The following is a 19,515-nucleotide window of genomic DNA, read 5'->3' on the forward strand; positions in this document are numbered from 1 at the left end:
ATTTTTTTTTAAGGTCTAGCAGATATCCTTTGGTTGAAAATAAATCTCTTCCTTACCTTTTGCTGGAATGCTTATGTGCCTCGGTCCTAGTTATTTCCCCCTAATATCCTCCTGTTGCAACTCTCACTGGTAACTTCGTTAACTTATCCAACGTAGTTCACGACTATAAACAAATCCAAACGGCAACTCTCGCTGCAGCCTAGCCAAGTTAACTTCCCACTTCTCAAACTTACTATTATTCAAACTTCATGACTACAGTCGTTTTAAAAATGAATGGGCTTATTTAAGATGTTGGATAGGTTTATGTGGTTGATGACTGTAGAAGGACACTGGCTCCGTGAGCTTGGCTTCAATCTCTTCCTAGTTGTCGTGCGAGGTTGGCGCGCGCGGCTGATATCAAATGTTCGGTGCACGACAGGTCGGCGCGCGGCTGAAATGTGGCTTGCGACACAGGAAATTACGTCATTTTGACGTCACATTGTCGCGCGACAGGTCGGGCGCGTCGAGTATACTTCTAACTTAAGGCAGGGGCATTGGTGTGTGTGTGTGTGTGTGTGTGTGTGTGTGTGCTCTACAGGACAGTAAGGCAGGGGCATTGGTGTGTGTGTGTGTGTGTGTGTGTGTGTGTGTGTGTGTGCTCTACAGGACAGTAAGGCAGGGGCATTGGTGTGTGTGTGTGTGTGTGTGTGTGTGTGTGTGTGCTCTACAGGACAGTAAGGCAGGGGCATTGGTGTGTGTGTGTGTGTGTGTGTGTGTGTGTGTGTGTGTGTGTGTGTGCTCTACAGGACAGTAAGGCAGGGGCATTGGTGTGTGTGTGTGTGTGTGTGTGTGTGTGTGTGTGTGTGTGCTCTACAGGACAGTAAGGCAGGGGCATTGGTGTGTGTGTGTGTGTGTGTGTGTGTGTGTGTGTGCTCTACAGGACAGTAAGGCAGGGGCATTGGTGTGTGTGTGTGTGTGTGTGTGTGTGCTCTACAGGACAGTAAGGCAGGGGCATTGGTGTGTGTGTGTGTGCCCTACAGGACAACTGCATGTACGTTCCAAACTCCGGTCAAGAGGACGCAGACATGGATGGCCTTGGAGACACCTGTGATGAAGATGCTGACGGAGATGGGATACTGAATGAGCAGGTACACACACACACACACACACACACACACACACACACACACACACACACACACACACACACACACACACACACACACACAGAAACATGCGCATACATTCATACACTCAAGTTTATCTGTGCACCCCATTATTCCACTACAAACAACAGGGCATTTTGCACGGTGGATTTTTGCTTAAGATGTATTTAACTGCTTCTCAACCTTTGGGCAAGTCATATAGCACTACCAACTTGACACACACCTCAGACTGGACCACAGTATCACAGTATCACAGTACCAATCCACAGTACATTCATGCATACCTTATCTAGTATTTTACTGCTCCTTTAGTCATGTTGATTTGTTGATTTGCTTTTTATTTTTCCTGTTTACATTGTTTACATTGTACTGTATGTTGTGTGTGGTGTCTTAAGCTGCTGGGACCTTGAATTTCCCCTTGGGGATCAATAAAGTATCTATCTATCTATCTATCTATCTACTGCTGGAATATACATGTACAACCAGCTGCTTGTACTGGACTAGCAGATAATATTCATGCCATTTTTAATGCTTAATTTAATGTCAGGTTTTGACACATGACTGTTAGTTTGACAGGGAAAATGTAATGTATTTGCATGCAAAGGATTGTTTGAAGTGTCAGTCCATAGTATAACAGGACCTTGCGACCTTGTAATCCATGCGTACTGTAGGATAACTGCTGGTTGAGGCCGAATGTGAACCAGCTGAACAGTGACAGGGACAGCCATGGCGACGCCTGTGATAACTGCCTACACGTGGAGAACCCTGACCAACGAGACACAGACGAAGACGGGCTGGGAGACGCATGTGACGATGACATGGATGGAGATGGTGAGCGTGTGTGTGTGTGTGTGTGTGTGCGTGCGTGCGTGCGTGCGTGCGTGCGTGCGTGCGTGCGTGCGTGCGTGCGTGCGTGCGTGCGTGCGTGCGTGCGTGCGTGCGTGCGTGCGTGTAGGGTCTGTCTGTCACGGTTTTCATGGCTAAGTTGAAGTGTCTCTGGTTCAGGTCTGAAGAACTTTCTGGATAACTGCCAGCGGGTGAAGAACGTGGATCAGCGGGACAAAGACGCTGACGGAGTGGGAGATGCATGCGACAGCTGTCCTGATATCCCCAACCCCAACCAGGTACACACAACACAAGCAGGGAGAAATACACCCCAGGGTACCAGGGAATACCACACAGATACCACACAGATGGGTTGTATGCCTGAACGTGGTGATAAAACTGTGTTGGTAAAAAAAAAAGGCATATATTTCACCCTGTCTTTCTTTTCTGTTTATAGTCAGACATTGACAATGATCTTGTTGGTGATTCATGTGACACAAATCAAGACAGGTAAGGGACTTCATGGCTTCAGACTAATAAGTTAATGTGATGATAAAATTCATGCTTGAATTAGTTTCATCCATAAAAATGTTTCCTTTTTTCATGAATGGGCTGTTGATGTTACCAAAATCAAAATATTTGAACAGTTGCATCAACTGTTATTGTAATGCATTCTTCTGGCTAAACATTGGATTGCGTTCATATCAGTAAAGAGAGTCCCTTGTTTACATAACTGTCATCTATTATTTGATTTAGTGCTTTAATTGCCTGTGTCTGTTGTGCAGTGATGGAGATGGTCACCAAGACAACAATGACAACTGCCCATTAGTGATGAACAGCTCTCAGCTGGACACAGACAAAGATGGCCTTGGAGATGAGTGTGACGATGATGACGACAATGACAACATTCCTGACTTCCTGTCACCTGGTCCAGACAACTGCAGGCTGGTGCCAAACCCAGACCAGACGGATGACAACAGTCAGTCACACACATACGCACACGCACATACACACGCACGCACGCACGCACGCACGCACGCACGCACACACACACACACACACACATGCACACGCACACACATGCACACACACGCACACACACAGATATGCAGTCATACAAACACACACACACACACACACACACACACACACACACACACACACACACACACACACACACACATTCACAAACACCCACCCACCCACCCACCCACGCACACACACACACACACACACACACACACACACACTTGCACAGACACACATATAGTAAGTAAGCTCTTTATTGGTCATTGTCACAAGTACAACGAAATTAACACCAGCCTGTCCAAGATTTACAGAATGACATGGGGGGGGGGGGGGGTATGGGGGGGGGAGACAGAACAGGATTGGTAGGCATAGAAAAAATACAGCATAAACATGAGGAGAGGGAGGAGAGAAAAAAAGGCAACCCTCAGACTATGCTCCTATGGAGAGAACAGTGTGGGGGCAGGAAAAAAACACCTCAGCATAAGCACAAAATCATCACACATTACAACATCACAACATAGCAACTGGGGAGGGTGGGGGGGAGAGGAGGTTGCCCGGCGCAGGTAGCAGCCATCTGGTCCTGCAGCCATGGGGGGCGCTGGTCACAGACCCGCTTACAGGCCGGGGGGAGTGAAGCGAATCGAAGGCGTTGGATGGGGGGATGGGTGGATGAGATGAAATGCATATCAGTATACATGTACGTGTGTGTGTGAGCATATGAGCCGGACACATGAGTGGGACACATGCACAATGCACATACAGTATGTCTGCACACATATACATGCCTTAGATTATAAGCTGTGATTTGACTGGATTTCAGAGAGACAGACAACTGTACGGATGAAAAAAACACTTGAACATGAACCACTTGTGTGACTTTCACCGACTCCACTTTTGCTACAGAAAAGCCCAGACCAGTGAGAGGTCTTAGTCCAGTTATGTAATGCGGCTATTCTTGTCAAATAATAGATACCTCCCACTTGGTGGAACTCCTTAGCCTTCATGTGTAGGTGTCTGCTCATCATCCTGATACTCCATTATATATGCTGCTGTGCATTCTGCCAGTGGTACTCCATACATTTCATTACAAAGAACAAACTGTTTAAAGAGGAACTCTGCAGGTTTGCCAATTTCTTCGCTGTTTTCTCATTTGACGCTTCCAGGATTCCCTGCAGAGCCTCCCCTACAGCTTTAGCGTGTGCATAAACACTACTCAGTCAGACAGTCTGCCTTTTCATGCGCATGATTTACAAACTTGCGAGCGTGGTTTTTCCACTCACAGGCGCTAGGGGGAAGCGAGACAGCCATCATTCAACCCGAAATAAGTCAAATAACCATTCCAATGACTCTGAAGCTGCAGTTGAGGCAAATTAAGCCAAAAAGAACTTGCATAGTTCACCTTTTAAATTGTCCCTTTATTTTCCCCTTCCACTGACTGATCCCTCCATGTTGTTTGGTTTGTGTCCAGATGATGGCGTGGGCGATGTCTGTGAGTCTGATTTTGACCAGGACAAAGTGATTGACAGGATTGACAACTGCCCGGAGAATGCCGAGATCACACTGACAGACTTCAGAGCCTATCAGACTGTAGTGCTGGATCCAGAGGGAGACGCCCAGATCGACCCCAACTGGGTGGTTCTTAATCAGGTCCGTCCAAATGTTCTCAGTATACACACACACGTGATAAAATTTGCAGGCGCATACACAGTTAAGATTAGAATGTTAGATTGTAAGATTGGTTACATTTCCAGCCAAACAAACTGAGTAAAAGTATGGTTCATTGGAAAAAGTTTCCATTAGTTGAACCTCAAAGATGCAGCCCACGGTTTTGTGTAATGTTGATATTTGCTGTTGAGTTTCACAGCCAACAAAATGATGCCCGATGCTATGGTTTTGATTGGGTTGATTGGTTGGGAATTTTTATGGTTCAACACAAGCCACGGTGTTTAGTTCCGATTTACAAACACCAGAGTTTTTATAATGTAAACACTACACAGACAGCTAGAGGACCGTGTCGAGCGACTTGCTGAAAAGCATTGCAAATTGCACCTTAAAACCAGCTCCCTTCAACGTCTTCATGACATGTCTCAGGGAACAAAAAAGGCTGCATGCATGGCTCTCTGTGTAATGATTTGAGTTTGTTATGCTCGTGTGCTTTCTGTAGGGTATGGAGATTGTTCAGACCATGAACAGTGATCCTGGCCTGGCAGTGGGTAAGTAGAGTCCATGTAACTTGTGTGTGATGTGTGATGTGTATGAGACCACAGGCCTGTTGTGAAGGGCTCAGACTGAAATGCCCTGCACACTCTTGAGTTTCACAACATACAATCCATTATGACTGCTTAATCGCTTAACATAATGACATACAGCGCTCTGCCTGAGTGAATATACCTATGCTAAAGTTGAGTTAAAAAGTGTTAAAATTATTGTTCTTTTTTAATATACAGGGTACATAAGTCAGTACACCCCTATGCTAAATTCCCATAGAGGCAGGCACATTTTTATTTTTAAAGGCCAGTTATTTCATGGATCCAGCATTCTATGCATCCTGATAAAGTTCCCTTGGCCTTTAGAATTAAATTAGCCCCACATCATCACATACCCTTCACCATGCCTAGATTGGCATGGGGTAGTTTCTATAAGATCATCTCTCAATGCAAATCAAACCAACTATTAGGCTAAGTGAAATAAAAAGCATTTTAGCAACTTCTAGTCAATAATATTGTTGTGGTTTTGGTTTAGGTTACACTGCATTCAGTGGCGTGGATTTCGAAGGAACCTTCCATGTCAACACAGTGACTGATGATGACTACGCTGGCTTCATCTTCGGGTACCAGGACTCCTCCAGCTTCTACGTGGTGATGTGGAAACAGACCGAGCAGACATACTGGCAGGCCACACCCTTCAGAGCAGTTGCTGAACCTGGAATCCAGCTTAAGGTCGTAATGCAAGCCCATTTTCACTGATAAAAAACAATCCCACTTTGTGATAGCATTTCTTCCTTACTGACAACTTTTTACTTGTTTTCACATTCTCTACTATTCTTTCACAAAATTAACACAAAATTGCACAAAATCGTGTTGTCCCTGTCTGGTTTTCACCATACTAAGCTCAATCTTTTAAGATTGAACATTAGTATGGGGAGGCTGCGCTTTGTTTCTACTGCACAACAGGCGTGATCAATAATGGGCATCAAATGACTCCATATGTAATTGCCACGAGCGGGGCTAGTTGGTAAATTAAACTTTTACCAGAGCCGGTCGGTAGAATCACAAACACGTCCTTCTCCTGTATGAACTGTTCCAGGGCAAGTTTTTGCTCTGTTTTCAAAGAAAACTTGCCTTTAAAATCTTCCAAAACAGAAGCGTGAGTGTGTTCACTGAACTGCTGCTTCGCGTCGCCTAAGTTTCGTTATCGTCACGTCCCCGGCCAATAGCGTGCCAGGACTAGAGTATGGCCGTTTCTGATTGGAGCCAAAGGTTCTGGCAGTAAACAGAGGAGACAGATCTGCTGGTTTCCAGCCTGAGCTGCCGGGCAAAATTCTAATTCCCCGGAAGTTCAGGCAGGGTTCACCCAGCTTACAGTATGTTGTCTCTGAACTCACTCATAATGTGTCATTTTGACACATCCCTTTTTGCAGTGTACTGAATATCTTCAATCTCATAGAAGGAATCAATCTGAGGAAAATTAGATTGTTAATTACATGAACTTCTACCCACGGTGGAGCCACAGGGCAAAATCCTAGGTGCTTACAATTCTAAATCGGGTCAGACCCCCTTTGTGAGTTTCTCTACCAAATTTGATGCTTTTATCATGATCAATTGTTGCACAATATGTGAGCTGAACCGCACCACTATAATGTCTTAGAACACCTTACAGTAATAGAATGGAATTGATTCTTATTCCCCCACTCCTCCTTCCTCTTTTAGGCTGTGAAGTCTAAGTCAGGCCCAGGAGAGCACCTGAGGAACTCTCTGTGGCACACAGGCGACACCAACGACCAGGTCCGTCTTCTCTGGAAAGACCCACGCAACGTCGGCTGGAAGGACAAGATCTCCTACCGCTGGTATCTTCAGCACAGGCCACAAGTGGGCTACATCCGGTAAGCCACAGTACCGCAGAGTTTGGTAAAGTTACATAATGGTCTATACAGTATAGTAGTGTAGCATTGTATAGTATAGCTTTTTATGTAGAATAGATCATTATTTTATACAGTTCTTGCAATTGTTTATTTTGATTCCATGTTAATGTTAATTGTGTGTGTGTGTGTGTGTGTGTGTGTGTGTGTGTGTGTGTGCGTGTGTGTGTGTGTGTGTGTGTGTGGGTGGGTGTGTTTGTGTGTGTGTGTGTGTGTCTGTCTGTCTGTCTCTGTCTCTCTGTCTCTCTGTCCCTGTGACTGTTCGTGTGTGTGTGTGTGTGTGTGTGTGTGTGTGTGTGTGTGTGTGTGTGTGTGTGTGTGTGTGTGTGTGACAGTGTGCGTTTCTATGAGGGCCCTGAGCTGGTGGCAGACTCAGGCGTCATGATTGACACCACCATGCGAGGAGGCCGCCTGGGCGTCTTCTGCTTCTCGCAGGAGAACATCATCTGGTCCAACCTTAGATACCGCTGCAATGGTAAACACACACACACACACACACACACACACACACACACATACGCACACATAGTGGGTTACAGACATACAGCCCAGGAAATGAATGAGTCGACATTCATATTAAAAATGAACAAACCACTGCAAATTTGAATACGGCCATCAACTCATTAAACTCAACAACTCAACAACCGTAGGATGACATCAGAAAAATATGCAGTTGTCTCTTCATTTTTTCCAGAGCTGTATCTAAAGTCACCAGTTACAGCATGGAGGATTTATTTGAGATAAAATAAATTGATAAACAAATGTAATTATCCTCATTGTAACACAAATAGTACAGATACATTTGGCAGGTCTTGTGTAAGCAATACAGTCCATCAAATGCCATCTTCTGTCCACAGCACAGACATGGGCCCCTTCTCAACCTCTCTCCTCGATGCTCAGTCCTCTAGGCTCGTTCCCACTGATCTATAAAGTACCTATTGTTGCTGCCCCATCATTCTTTATCTAGATCAGAGGGAACGAGGACCGAGGAAGGAAGGGAGGATAGATAAAATGACGAAGGAGAGAGGCCCATTGTCTGGAGTTGCCGTGGAGATGAGTCATTCTCCAGTGTTGACATTACTCTGTGCTACATGCTAACCACATTACCGATACATTTCAACCCACCCCCACACTGCCACATTACATAATTTCTCAGAATCTTACTCCTGATGTTGCTACTCTTGTTTGCATAAGACTCGAATATGTCCCCTTAGAATTATAAGGCTCTATCGACATTCTGAGTAGTTCTGAGATATTGAGCTTCAAAGTAATAGAATTCCATAGAGTTATTCTGATGAGCAGAACAAATCTCTTCAGATATAATGTCCAAAAAAGCATACAACTACAAAAGACACCTCACCTCACCTTCTTAAGGTGTCACAGAATGAGAATATGTCAGTCATTCAATTTTGACAAAAAATGTCAGATTGAACCTTATAATATAAGGGGATGAATTGCCACAAATTGCAATATAACAAAGATAACTAGTATGGTTAACAAAGCAAGGCCAATCACCTTGTCTATCACTACTGTAGGAGGAAATACATCCAAGAGAAGGATGGATGCTTATATTCTCAACATACATCCAGACCAGATGTGATGTATCACAGACAGTCTCGTTCTTTGTTGTAATTTCCCTGTTCTCTCTAACTCTCTCATCTGCAGACACCATCCCAGACGACTTCCAAGCATTCAGTGCTCAACACATGCCCCTCTAAGATCCAGGAGTGTTTCTGTGTCCAGTCTGTGTTTGTCTCTATGTGTGTGTGTGTGTGTGTGTGTGTGTGTGTATGTTTGTGTGTGTGTGTGTGTGTGTACTGTATGTATGTTTGTGCGTGTGTGAAAGAGAGAGAGAGAGAGTAAGAGAGAGAGAGAGTGTGTGTGTGTGTGTGTGTGTGTGTGTGTGTGTGTGTGTGTGTGTATGTCATGTGTGTCTGAAGTGCAAACGTGCGTGTTTTATACTTTTTCTAAGAACAGACTTCATTTAGGAAGCACTATGGACAGATATTCCCCCAAACATTTAGAACTAAACCCCAGGATTAGGTTCACTATTCATGTCATGTATTAGACTCTGAAGTAACCACATAATAAAACATGTAGATCATTTACAATGATGTGGACTGTGCTTTGGTTTCTTCCCATTAACATACACACAATACAGTTGCTGCATTGTGGCAGACCGTGTGCTACATCCACAGTCTCATAATCTCTTGTGAGTGTGAATGTGGAGTGCTCTTGGTAATCCATTCTCATCCCTCTAACTGGGCTCTCAACCTGAAGCACTGATGCCCCCTAGAGGCCATGGCAGCCAGTATCTCTGGACTGCGGCACATTTCACAGGGCTGTGTTGAGACTATTTGGCTCTATACTGACATTTTGGGCCATTAAGGAATATATGTATGCGCACACATTTGAGGCTAAATAAACTTGTCTGGCCTTGCTTAAGGGAAGCCACAGATAGATAATTTATAGAATCTGACATTAACTTGAAATGTTTGTAAACCCAATCCTCATAAAGTACTGCAATGTATACCCAGAGAGAAAGATAAGACTTGTTTTCCTTTATTCAGTTTCTTTGGTCCAGATACTTTTAAACAAATACAATAAATGCAATGAAAGGCCACACATCACTTAGTCTTGCCTTCAGAATCACACTATTGTTCAGAAATTGTTTTGTTTTTCTGACAATAAAATGTATATGACTAGTCCATGCTCTGAATCTGCAGACTGACAAAGTGACAAGGTTTCTGTCTGGGTATAGCAGAAAGAAATAGTAACTGTTCAGTGAAGCCATGCAAACACCTCCCATTTACTCCCCACCGAGGGAGACGGAAGATATATGGGGCAGGTTGATGAAGTGAGGAGGTGGGATAAGAGTGCTTGCCATAATACTGCCTTGGCGGAGGAGGAGTGGTGAGCTAACATAGCATAGCAGACTGCGGATTAATGCCGTATTTCATCACTTCGCTTCATCCGTCACTTCCCTGCATTGAGCCCCAGGAAACGTCTGACCCGTGGGACCTACGTAGGCTGACACATTCAACACTCCTTTCTATTTATGCTAACACTGGGCATCAAAAAATAACTTTGTCCTGTAAACAATTTCAAAGGCTGCAGTTATGTTTTTGTTATCATTTGTACTACATTGAGTAAACAACCATGTTTTTCACTAGAGTTAGATAACTCAGTTCATTACCCCCCCCCCCCCCCCCCCCACCTTCATTTTTTTCTCCCCCTTTGTTTAGCCTGGGCTCTCCTCCAAAGAGACCTCCGCTAGAGCCAGGCCTGAGTTAATGTAGTATCTGGCCTCTGTTGTATAAATTAAAATTCCAAATTCACTGCTTTCCTGACAGAATCGTTTACATTTCCGATAAAACTGCTTAGATAATATCATGTCCGCACCAGCGGCCTACACAGCACCAGAGGAGGCATTAAAATCTAACCTTTTCGGCAAGACAATGGAAAAATAGCCATGTGAAAAAGAGTGAAATAGACTCAACTGCCTTCTCTAAACTCCCTCTCCCTTTCCCACGGCAACAAAGTTATGCCGCTTCAACATTTAAAGTTTTGCTGTTTTATCTCCTTCCTACTGTGCTGACACATTTCCCCTCAATGATAGTCTTGCTCCCATAAAAAAAACAAAATCTTTTTAGTCTCAGCCAAGTTTCCGTTCCACGATAATATGTACACTCTCCCGCTTTGAGTCCGCTCATGTCATTAGTGAGCTGGAATAATGTGTCTGAAGGCCTCCATAGATGCTTCAGTTCAGAATCAATTAAGCACGCAGCCTACGTGCCACAAGGCCCATCTCTTCATGTTCAAAGCAACTCCCCATAGCAGGCCATAGTGACACCATGAACTCTACACAAAACCCTCTGTGCATAACAGACCGGCAGGCAACAATTCAGCTCACTTTTCTAAAACGTTTTCCAAAACCTTTCAATTACTCCTAATTGCAGTATCTGACCATATGCAAGCAGAGCCAATCAAAATGTTTACTGGGTTTGGATTTGGGAGTAGATCTGCCTTAACGACTTCTCTGGGGATGTTGACTGCCCAACTGGACTCCTGTTACACTCATGTTATAACATCTCAGCCATCTGATAGCGTCTTTAACATTTTGGAGGATTAAAGCACGACTATGACATTTGAAACTTCTACAATGTGATCCAACAAGTCAGGGAAAAATATGAAAGCTGTCTGATGTGGCCAACTGTCTTCCAATGAAACTGTTCACATTATTTCTCATGAAAATAAACATTCCTACATGTGCAAAATTTGACACTTCCACAATACAAAGGATTAGGTTGGTACTGTCCTTACTGTCACCCCAATAGAAGGATTGCATCAGTTTTCTGTTTTCTTCATGTTAAAACTTATTTCGAATAAGCCATACCTTTCTTAAACTCAGCTATTTGCAGTCACTTGCCTCTTGTTAGAATGAGCAGTTCTATGACGTACGTACTGTATGTAATTGTGTGTATTAAGAGCTGATGGTTCATGGTGAATATGTCACTATAATCTGAGTTGCTGCAAGCAGATCCCGTTGCGTTAAATTTCACACCTTAATCCACATGTGGAGAGACACCTCTAATCCTCCAACAAAAAACTCCAGAGACAGAACCCTCGGGGCTATCTTAAGGGAAGCCATGCAGCCATACATGGGAATCGTATGCATGCATGTCAGAAAGAAAGAAAAAATGTCACAGAGCTCATGAAAGGAAGGAAGAAAGATGAATTTCTGTTTTTTATTTGTTCCTCCGGAGAACAAATGGAATAGTATTTGTACTCCAGTTGAAGGGACAGCATAATTGATAGACCTCTTAAAGACTCTAACAATGAAGATTTAGCACTTCATCACCGCCCCGCTTATCACTGTAACTTCCTCAGTCGACCAAAAAACCTGCCAACATGATCAAAGTGAAATGAACCCGCCAACTTAGTATCTGGTCTCCCTTTCCTTCCTATTTCCTTTTGCTTTACTACCATCATGTGCAAACACGCACACACACACACACACACACACACACGCACACACACACACACACACACACACACACACACACACACACACACACACACACACACACACACACACACACACACACACACACACACACACACACACACACACACACACACACACAGAGTGCAGCAATAAGAACTGCTTTACTGTTGGCACTCAGACACACCAAGAGAGCACACACTGTCAGTCATAACAAGTTAGAACATGTGCCCGTCATTCATTCGCAAACTCCACACGACCACTCATTCTTTGGCCTGTTGAACTGGTGATTGATAGAGTCACGTTTCCCCTTTAATTAATCGATTTCCTGTGACCAAGCATTTAAAACTGCACCGTCATTGTGATGGCATTCAAACATCTGTGTTATAAGCTGTTACGTGGGAGGAAAGACAAACATGAATTTCGATGGCTATTCTGCACCCCTGAGGGTTGAGTGTGGGCTACTGTTTTTCTCAGTCACGTAAATGCTCGTGCCAACTCTGACAATGACACATGTTGCTGGCTTAAGGCTTTTACCCTCTCATAACATTTAAAACATGTAAGCAAATTTGCCTTATAACAACACATAGTCAAATCACTGAGTGATTTCAATCAATCATTATTTCACTGGTCAACAAAATGCAAAATACAGTTCTCAAAATGAGGAGTTTCAGCCTTCATTTCTGCAATGTCTGCACCATTTCTGATATCAGAAAAACTGAAAAGACAAAATGTGTTTAATCATTTCTTGATCGATTTACGTAATGCTTGCGTCAACTCTGGCATCACATTGTGAAAACAGCTAACACAATCACTCTGGTGAAAATGACACCCTCTACTTGCAAAGCACTCGCAAAACATTTGACAGTTTTTCTCAGTCACTTTGGTGCTTTTTGCAGTTTGCACAAATTGTTTTGAGAAATGCACCAACTGCTCTGCAAATGTTAAATAGTGATGTGAGAAAAGCACCAAAGCATGCTGAGAAAAAACTTAATGCAGCAAAAGCAAATTTTGATCCGAACACCACAACTCAAATAACGCATTCAATCAATCATTACATTCTGCACAACAAAATGCAAAACACTGTTCTCAAAATGAGGAGTTTCAGCCTCCATTTTTGCTATGTCTGTACTATTTCTTTTTAATTTTTGAATAAAAATGTATCATTCATTCCTCCCTAGATGTAACTGTCATTGACATGAAAGACCTACAGTACAGTAAGCACCTACACAAGACAAATTTCATTGAAATACAACTGCATTTTTTTTTAAATAGACCTATACTGTACAGATAACACTTAGACTTTGTTTTGTTTTCTTCATCAAATAGGGAATACACTACTTTCTCTACATATCCCCTAAAGGTCCATACTTGCAAATAGCAACACAGAACATGCATTGTATCTCATATGGATAATACTGTAAATGATTGCTAATTGAAGAATTGGGCAAAGGAGATTCTCACATTGAAGTTTGGTAGTTTGCCAGCAATATTTATTAGCTGTGAATACATGCTTTCTTTGTCTTTCATTAAGTGCATCAAAGCAATTGAGAAAAACTGTAATTGTATTCATTCCGCCAATACTGTCATTGATATGTAACACCTAAACACAAATTTCACTGAACTACAACTTTTTCGTGGAAATAGACCTACAGTAAACACCTGGACTTGTCAACTTTTCTACTGTTTTCTTCACCAACGAGGCAATACAGTACTTTCTCTAGATCTATACTGGCAGATAACAACACAGAACAGACATATCTCTTATGGACAATGAATAATTGCTGATTGAAGAATTGTGCAATCAAGTTTCAAACAGGCATAGCACAGATTCAGACAAGGAATCTCTACAACCTGAGAATATATGTTTTCCTTTTGCTTAACGCAGGGAAACCAAAAGACTTTGGGATCTTTGAATGACGTCTGTGTTAGATGTTTTGCAAATGGGTGTGAAAAATGTGTGAATCCAGTGAAAATGTATGAACACATTTGCAAGAGATGAATTCTGCTGTGCAAAGAAGCTGCTAATGAGGACAAAGTGGATCCCAGGTTCTGCCTCTGAGCACGTCAAAGCATTTTGAGAAAAACAGCAATATATTTCCCTGCCCCTGTGTCATAACTGACAGAGGTATGCTGGTATGCTGGCCTCCTGTTCTGCTGGTGCTTAGACAAACAGCAGTGGTCAAACCGACCCTTCCAGCCTTACTGTCCAGTCAAGCGGAAAAGATCTATCTTGACGAGTCTTTGCACAGTTCAGTTTTATGAAATGACCACCAAAACAAGCTTCCCAGGGCAAGAAACACTGTCCGCTGACTGAGAAGAGCGCTTGAAACGTGACTGAACAGCACCTTCTGTTATGAAACTCACACCAGCATACACACACAACTCCTCAACTATGATTTTTGCATCGGTATCCCGATCATACGGTATATGTCATAGGCTTAAAGCTGGAGCCTGTGATTGAACATCAAGGCCATTTATCAGATCCACTCCAAAGACTTGAAACAAACAAAAGTAGGGGTAGCCTGTCTCCTAAAAACAAAAACAAAACCTTGTGTAGTTTCTCTGGGAATACTGAAGGAAGGGGTGAGCCCACTCTGATCTGCTTAATTTGATCCTTGGTTACCAAGAGTAGGAAAATATACTGTAGGCCTAATGCATGTTGTTTTGGACAAAAACGTCTGCTAATCATTTTAAATAAACAAACAAAATCAAACAAACATACTTCCTATGTAATTGATGACTATGCATGTAAGCATTGTAAAACAATGTTCATATTCAACATTCACTTTCACTTTTTCAAACATGTTTTTTATTTAAATAACTTTGTAACAGGAACTGTGTTATTTCTTTACATTCAGCAAAACAAGGTAATCACAGGTTTTTTTTTTTAAAAAAAACCAAATAATTTATTTAGTTATTGGAGTCATTTGCACAAATGTTTGACCATATAAACCATATAAATATATCAGTTAAATACAAAATTAGTTGAGTCTGTTCATTTCCTAAATCTTCCACAATCTAAGCCACAAAAGAGAAATGGGAATGAGATTTTAAAAGCTTCATTCTTCATACTGAACCACAGACCTTAACATATTTACACCAACCTGGGCAGAGTTTAAGATTCCATTCAGATACCACAGCATTGATTCTTCTTGACACAATACAAATGGCTCTTCCAAAACCTTACATGGCCATACAGTATTGTCACGCTTAGCATTAAGCATTGAGTGTCCGTGTGACTCCAATGATTCAGTCCCATAATTTAGGTCTGCCAGCCGTTTGTAGTCTGTTTGTACGTCTGTGTGTGTGTGTGTGTGTGTGTGTGTGTTTGGGGAATTCAGGCTGAATGCTCCACTGACTCTCAAAGGGCAGACAAGCCAAACCAAGCAGCCCCGATGCACAATAGCAGGGGGTTAGGGCTGTGTCAACATCTCCAGTATGGGTAACTGGCCATTTATGGGCTAGGAGAGTTTCCATAAGGTGGTGGTAGGCCTAAGTGCATTGTAAACAGGTTGACAGGAAACACATGGTCATGCTGGCACCCTCAAGAACATGAACCTCCAGCCCCCTGGCTAATGTGTGTGGTAACATAAATACTGTTTATGTAACTTGAGATAAAAAAAATGACCTTCACGTCATCATATAAAAGCTACATCCAAAAAAAACATACACCATTACATTCTGATAGTCTCTTCAAATGACCTATTGCAAGTACAAAAATCAAACAGCAGTGGATGTCCCAGTGCTGATGAGGCTAACATCTAGTATACTATCTACTCGCTACGATCTACTAGCTTCTATTTAGCCTAATGTGTCGTCTAAAGGTCCCATCACATTGCGCACGGCATGCGCTTGTTTGAGGTAACGTTCTAACAATTTTTGTCGTGGTTACCGCTGGGCTCCGCACAAAAGACCATTGACTTACAGCGCGCCGCGGTCAAAGTTCAACATATTTTAACTTTCACGCAAGAGCGGCAAAGCGGCAAAATGCCGCTGCGCTGCGCTACACTGAGCGCAGCGGCAGACCAGTTCTTGTGTGCTCAAACCATTGAAAGTAGGCCTAATGGGTTTCATAGCACATTCCATGTGCAATGTGATGGGGCCTTAATAATGGTGAGAAGATCTGCTGCTTTGTAGTGTGGCAATGGGTCAAGTCACTGGGGAGAACTTCAGTCTATCATGCAGCAGATCTCCTCTGAAGGTTTGTCCAAAGACAACAGTAGGAACTAGGTGGGATCCCGCTACAGAGATCTGAGATGTCATGCGTATGCAGCCACGGCAATGATGATCTGAATTGCCATGGAGACACAAGGCAACTGGGCGATGGTGTAGGACAGCGATCGCATTGGTGCTCGTAGAGCAAACAGGTACGCGATGGTGTGCATGATTCGAGCCAGGAAGAAGACCAGGAAATGACCTCTGGCCACTGACAGGGAGGGACCAATCATGGAGTAGATAGCGCCCAGGAAGAGGAAAGGGTAGATGTTTTCCATGTCATTTCGGTGCGCTCTGAGGAAGAGAAGAAAAGAAACAAGAAAAGTTTCAAGTTAAAACCGAGGCAAGAATACTCCAGGAAGACAATCCAAGTTTATGTGCAAACACAAAACACCAACACTCGAGCAGAATAGCAAATCTAAAATACAACATAAACAAATGAAACATGCACTATACACAATACTTCCATTCCATAGAGATGATTCTATGTCCTCATTACAAGCATAAACAACATTTCCAAATATTTAGCTAGTGTCAGAGCCACGGGAGGTGTGAGGATTAAATTAGCTTTCTTATAGAATTGGTCTAATAGGCAATGTCAATGCAGAAGGTTCACATACACTGCAACTTACATAACTCCTTATATAAGTTTTTGTTTTACTATTACCACACAAACACACAGACACAGCCAAGACATCTGGATTTCATTACATTGTGTCTGACTCTACCTGTACAGAGGCCAAAATAACTTTGACATCCCCCACTGAAAAAAGCACCATGGAGAACCAGGCACCAGATTCACTCACAAAAAAACTGCAACAATCTCACTCACAGTATTTCAGACAAACTGTACGTGGCCGTGCGTAAGCATGTTGTATTACACGCACTGACTCAGGACCAGTGGAAGACATTGTGAATCACAACTCTACTTTGTCATACCAGAGCCCTTTCACTTTTCTGGAGAACCCTCATCATGACCACTTAATACAATTCCTGCATTGCCCAATGCGAGTCATGCTTTCCTGTTTCCTGTGGCAAAGCTTTCACTGCTGTGGAAACTTCCACTCTCAGCTTCACTCTCTCTCAGCAGCGCTTATCTTTTCTGCATGTGTAGTCTACTGTTGGCTCTCGGCCTCCAGCGCCATATACCCTACACATTCCATAGGGCCTCCCCTTCAGCATGCACCTCTACGCAGTGCATTGTAAATACACGGACCAATCAAACGGATGAACATGCACACAGGTGCCTCTTTGTTTCCATATCAATCAGAAGTACCGTGCCACTGATGGAAGCTTTTCGAACACACAAAGCACAAATACATGTTTTCACAGAGTCACACTGTTGTCTCTTGCTATACTGTAACACTACCCTTTGCCCCCCCCTCCTCTCTCTCTCTTAATATGTTTCTGTTCAGACCTGTCAGTTGTAGTCCTCCTTACAACACAGCTGTCTGCCTTGGAAAAAAAAAAAAAAGGACGCCATATCAGTGTGATATCAATCTGCTTTCCTCTGCACGTATTCCAAGGACGCAAGGCCCCCCCCTCGCACTACCTCTACTGAGACCCTTTTCTATGGCCGGAGGAGAGGTGAGAGAACACAAACACCTCTGGGCAGTAACCTCCACTGGCCCCGATAACGCCTTTCCTACACTAGAGCAGAGGCATCCTCAGGAGAGATTGAACTAACATTAACCAGAAACTACTCAACCCTTTCATGCATGCATGCAAATAGGGTTGCATTGAAGCATGCATTGACCTAATAGGCATACCCACTCCATTACATGGGATGACTAAGTGCATACAGGTACATATTTGCATGTAAGGCAACATTGTCTTACACTGTCAGCTGTCAACACTGTTTAAGGCAACATGTCATTAGTTAGCCCAGATTCTCTCTCTCTCTTTTTCACTGATGAAGAAAATGATCTGTTGAGCAGAAGCTTAGCAGGGATTGAACAGAGAGGCACTGAAAGATCTCAGAAAAAGGAAAATCTGCAAAGGTGTGTTAGTCCATTGCCAGACCTGGTTATCAACCATTCACATGAGCTCAACATTAAATACTTTCAATTGTTTATTCTGTGTGTCTGCCAAGCCACTGTGATGACATCCAAGTTTATGTTTCTAAGTGCTGTGGTGTCTGTTTCTGAGAAGGAGTTTTCAGTGGTAGGAAAACAGATGTCTGCCTAACCTCTCGTGGACTTCAAGATCATTCTCCAGCATGCTACAACAGCACATGCACAGCACAGACTCTCATGAGAACCAAACAGATGTGTTACGCAGTAAACAAGGAATTCGTAAGAGCAACGACAGCCAAAACAGAAGAGAAATCCATCAATTAGGCTAAGCTGTTGCAACATCCAGTCCGACTTCCACTCACCTCATACACCGGTCCACGTATGGATCTTCCCGGTAATACTCCACTCCCCCATGCCTGAGAGCGTCCTCTGGATTTGCAAAAGCCTGTCAGAGATACACAGAGGGAAATTAATCTTTATTTTAAACTTTTATTACCAAAATGATTTTATATCACATTCGTTTAGGCCAATTTAATAAAATATATGTTAATTCATTGTTCAGGGTTAAAATACAGTCTGTAACAGATTATGTGTTTTTTCATTCAAACGCTAAACGTTTTTAGCCATAAACCTCAGATAAATATGGCCAGTCTCTAGGCCAAGTAATTTGAAAATCGAGAAATCAAGAAAGATGTGTATTAATCATGATGACACTAATGATAATAATGTTATAATGAAGATACAAGTTCAGTAATAATATAGGCTGCTTGTGATGCAAACAGTTTGGCATTAAACAGACTAAAATGGCATTATCGCTCACCTTTTTCCGAAGTCGTACTTGTCCAGTAATAACTGCCAGTGTGTACATCTTCAAGATCAGCAGCGTGCTGTAGAAAACAAAACACGCGAAAACCTCGTTCCTTAACATCTTGACCGAAGGCTATTGGACTTGAAATGAATACACACGGCGAAGCAACGCGCACTTTATATGCCTGATGTGCGCGCGCCATGGTGCTCGTCGTCTTCAGTTCAAACTTTCCGTCTGGTTCTGGTTAGTTACTGCCCATTCATAATTCATTTCCGGTTGCGTGTGAGCATTAGAAATGCAGGCAACTAATTTACCCAACCTACCTTTTTTTT

The 19,515-nt window shown here is 42.9% G+C and overlaps 2 protein-coding genes across 4 annotated transcripts in view; one reads left to right on the top strand and one right to left on the bottom strand.

Moving 5' to 3' along the window:
* Positions 1-9,251, top strand: part of thbs4b (thrombospondin 4b) — a 17,682-nt gene extending 8,431 nt beyond the window's left edge. For both annotated transcript variants that reach the window (XM_062554212.1, XM_062554213.1), the window contains exons 12-22: positions 1,020-1,127; positions 1,817-1,976; positions 2,151-2,269; positions 2,428-2,480; positions 2,756-2,949; positions 4,468-4,646; positions 5,164-5,212; positions 5,742-5,938; positions 6,929-7,101; positions 7,473-7,612; positions 8,803-9,251. In XM_062554212.1, the coding sequence (XP_062410196.1) occupies positions 1,020-1,127; positions 1,817-1,976; positions 2,151-2,269; positions 2,428-2,480; positions 2,756-2,949; positions 4,468-4,646; positions 5,164-5,212; positions 5,742-5,938; positions 6,929-7,101; positions 7,473-7,612; positions 8,803-8,855 (1,425 nt within the window). In that variant the 3' untranslated portion in view covers positions 8,856-9,251. The remainder of the gene's footprint in view (positions 1-1,019; positions 1,128-1,816; positions 1,977-2,150; positions 2,270-2,427; positions 2,481-2,755; positions 2,950-4,467; positions 4,647-5,163; positions 5,213-5,741; positions 5,939-6,928; positions 7,102-7,472; positions 7,613-8,802) is intronic.
* On the bottom strand, positions 7,430-19,315 carry ptges (prostaglandin E synthase). 2 transcript variants are annotated; one of them, XR_009941314.1, is made up of 4 exons: positions 19,196-19,315; positions 18,738-18,820; positions 15,250-16,654; positions 7,430-7,604 (listed from the first exon to the last, which is right to left on the bottom strand). XR_009941314.1 is itself a non-coding variant. In XM_062554214.1 (3 exons), exons 1-3 carry the CDS (start codon positions 19,301-19,303, stop codon positions 16,405-16,407), a joined length of 441 nt encoding a protein of 146 aa, XP_062410198.1. In that variant the 5' UTR covers positions 19,304-19,315; the 3' UTR covers positions 14,949-16,404. The 2 variants fall into 2 exon arrangements, 1 of the variants encoding a protein (XP_062410198.1); XM_062554214.1 differs by lacking the exon at positions 7,430-7,604 and having other exon boundaries at positions 14,949-16,654.
* Between the last annotated feature and the right edge of the window lie 200 nt (positions 19,316-19,515).

This window comes from Sardina pilchardus, chromosome 14, assembly GCF_963854185.1.
Source record: "Sardina pilchardus chromosome 14, fSarPil1.1, whole genome shotgun sequence".
Lineage (NCBI taxonomy): Eukaryota > Metazoa > Chordata > Actinopteri > Clupeiformes > Clupeidae > Sardina > Sardina pilchardus.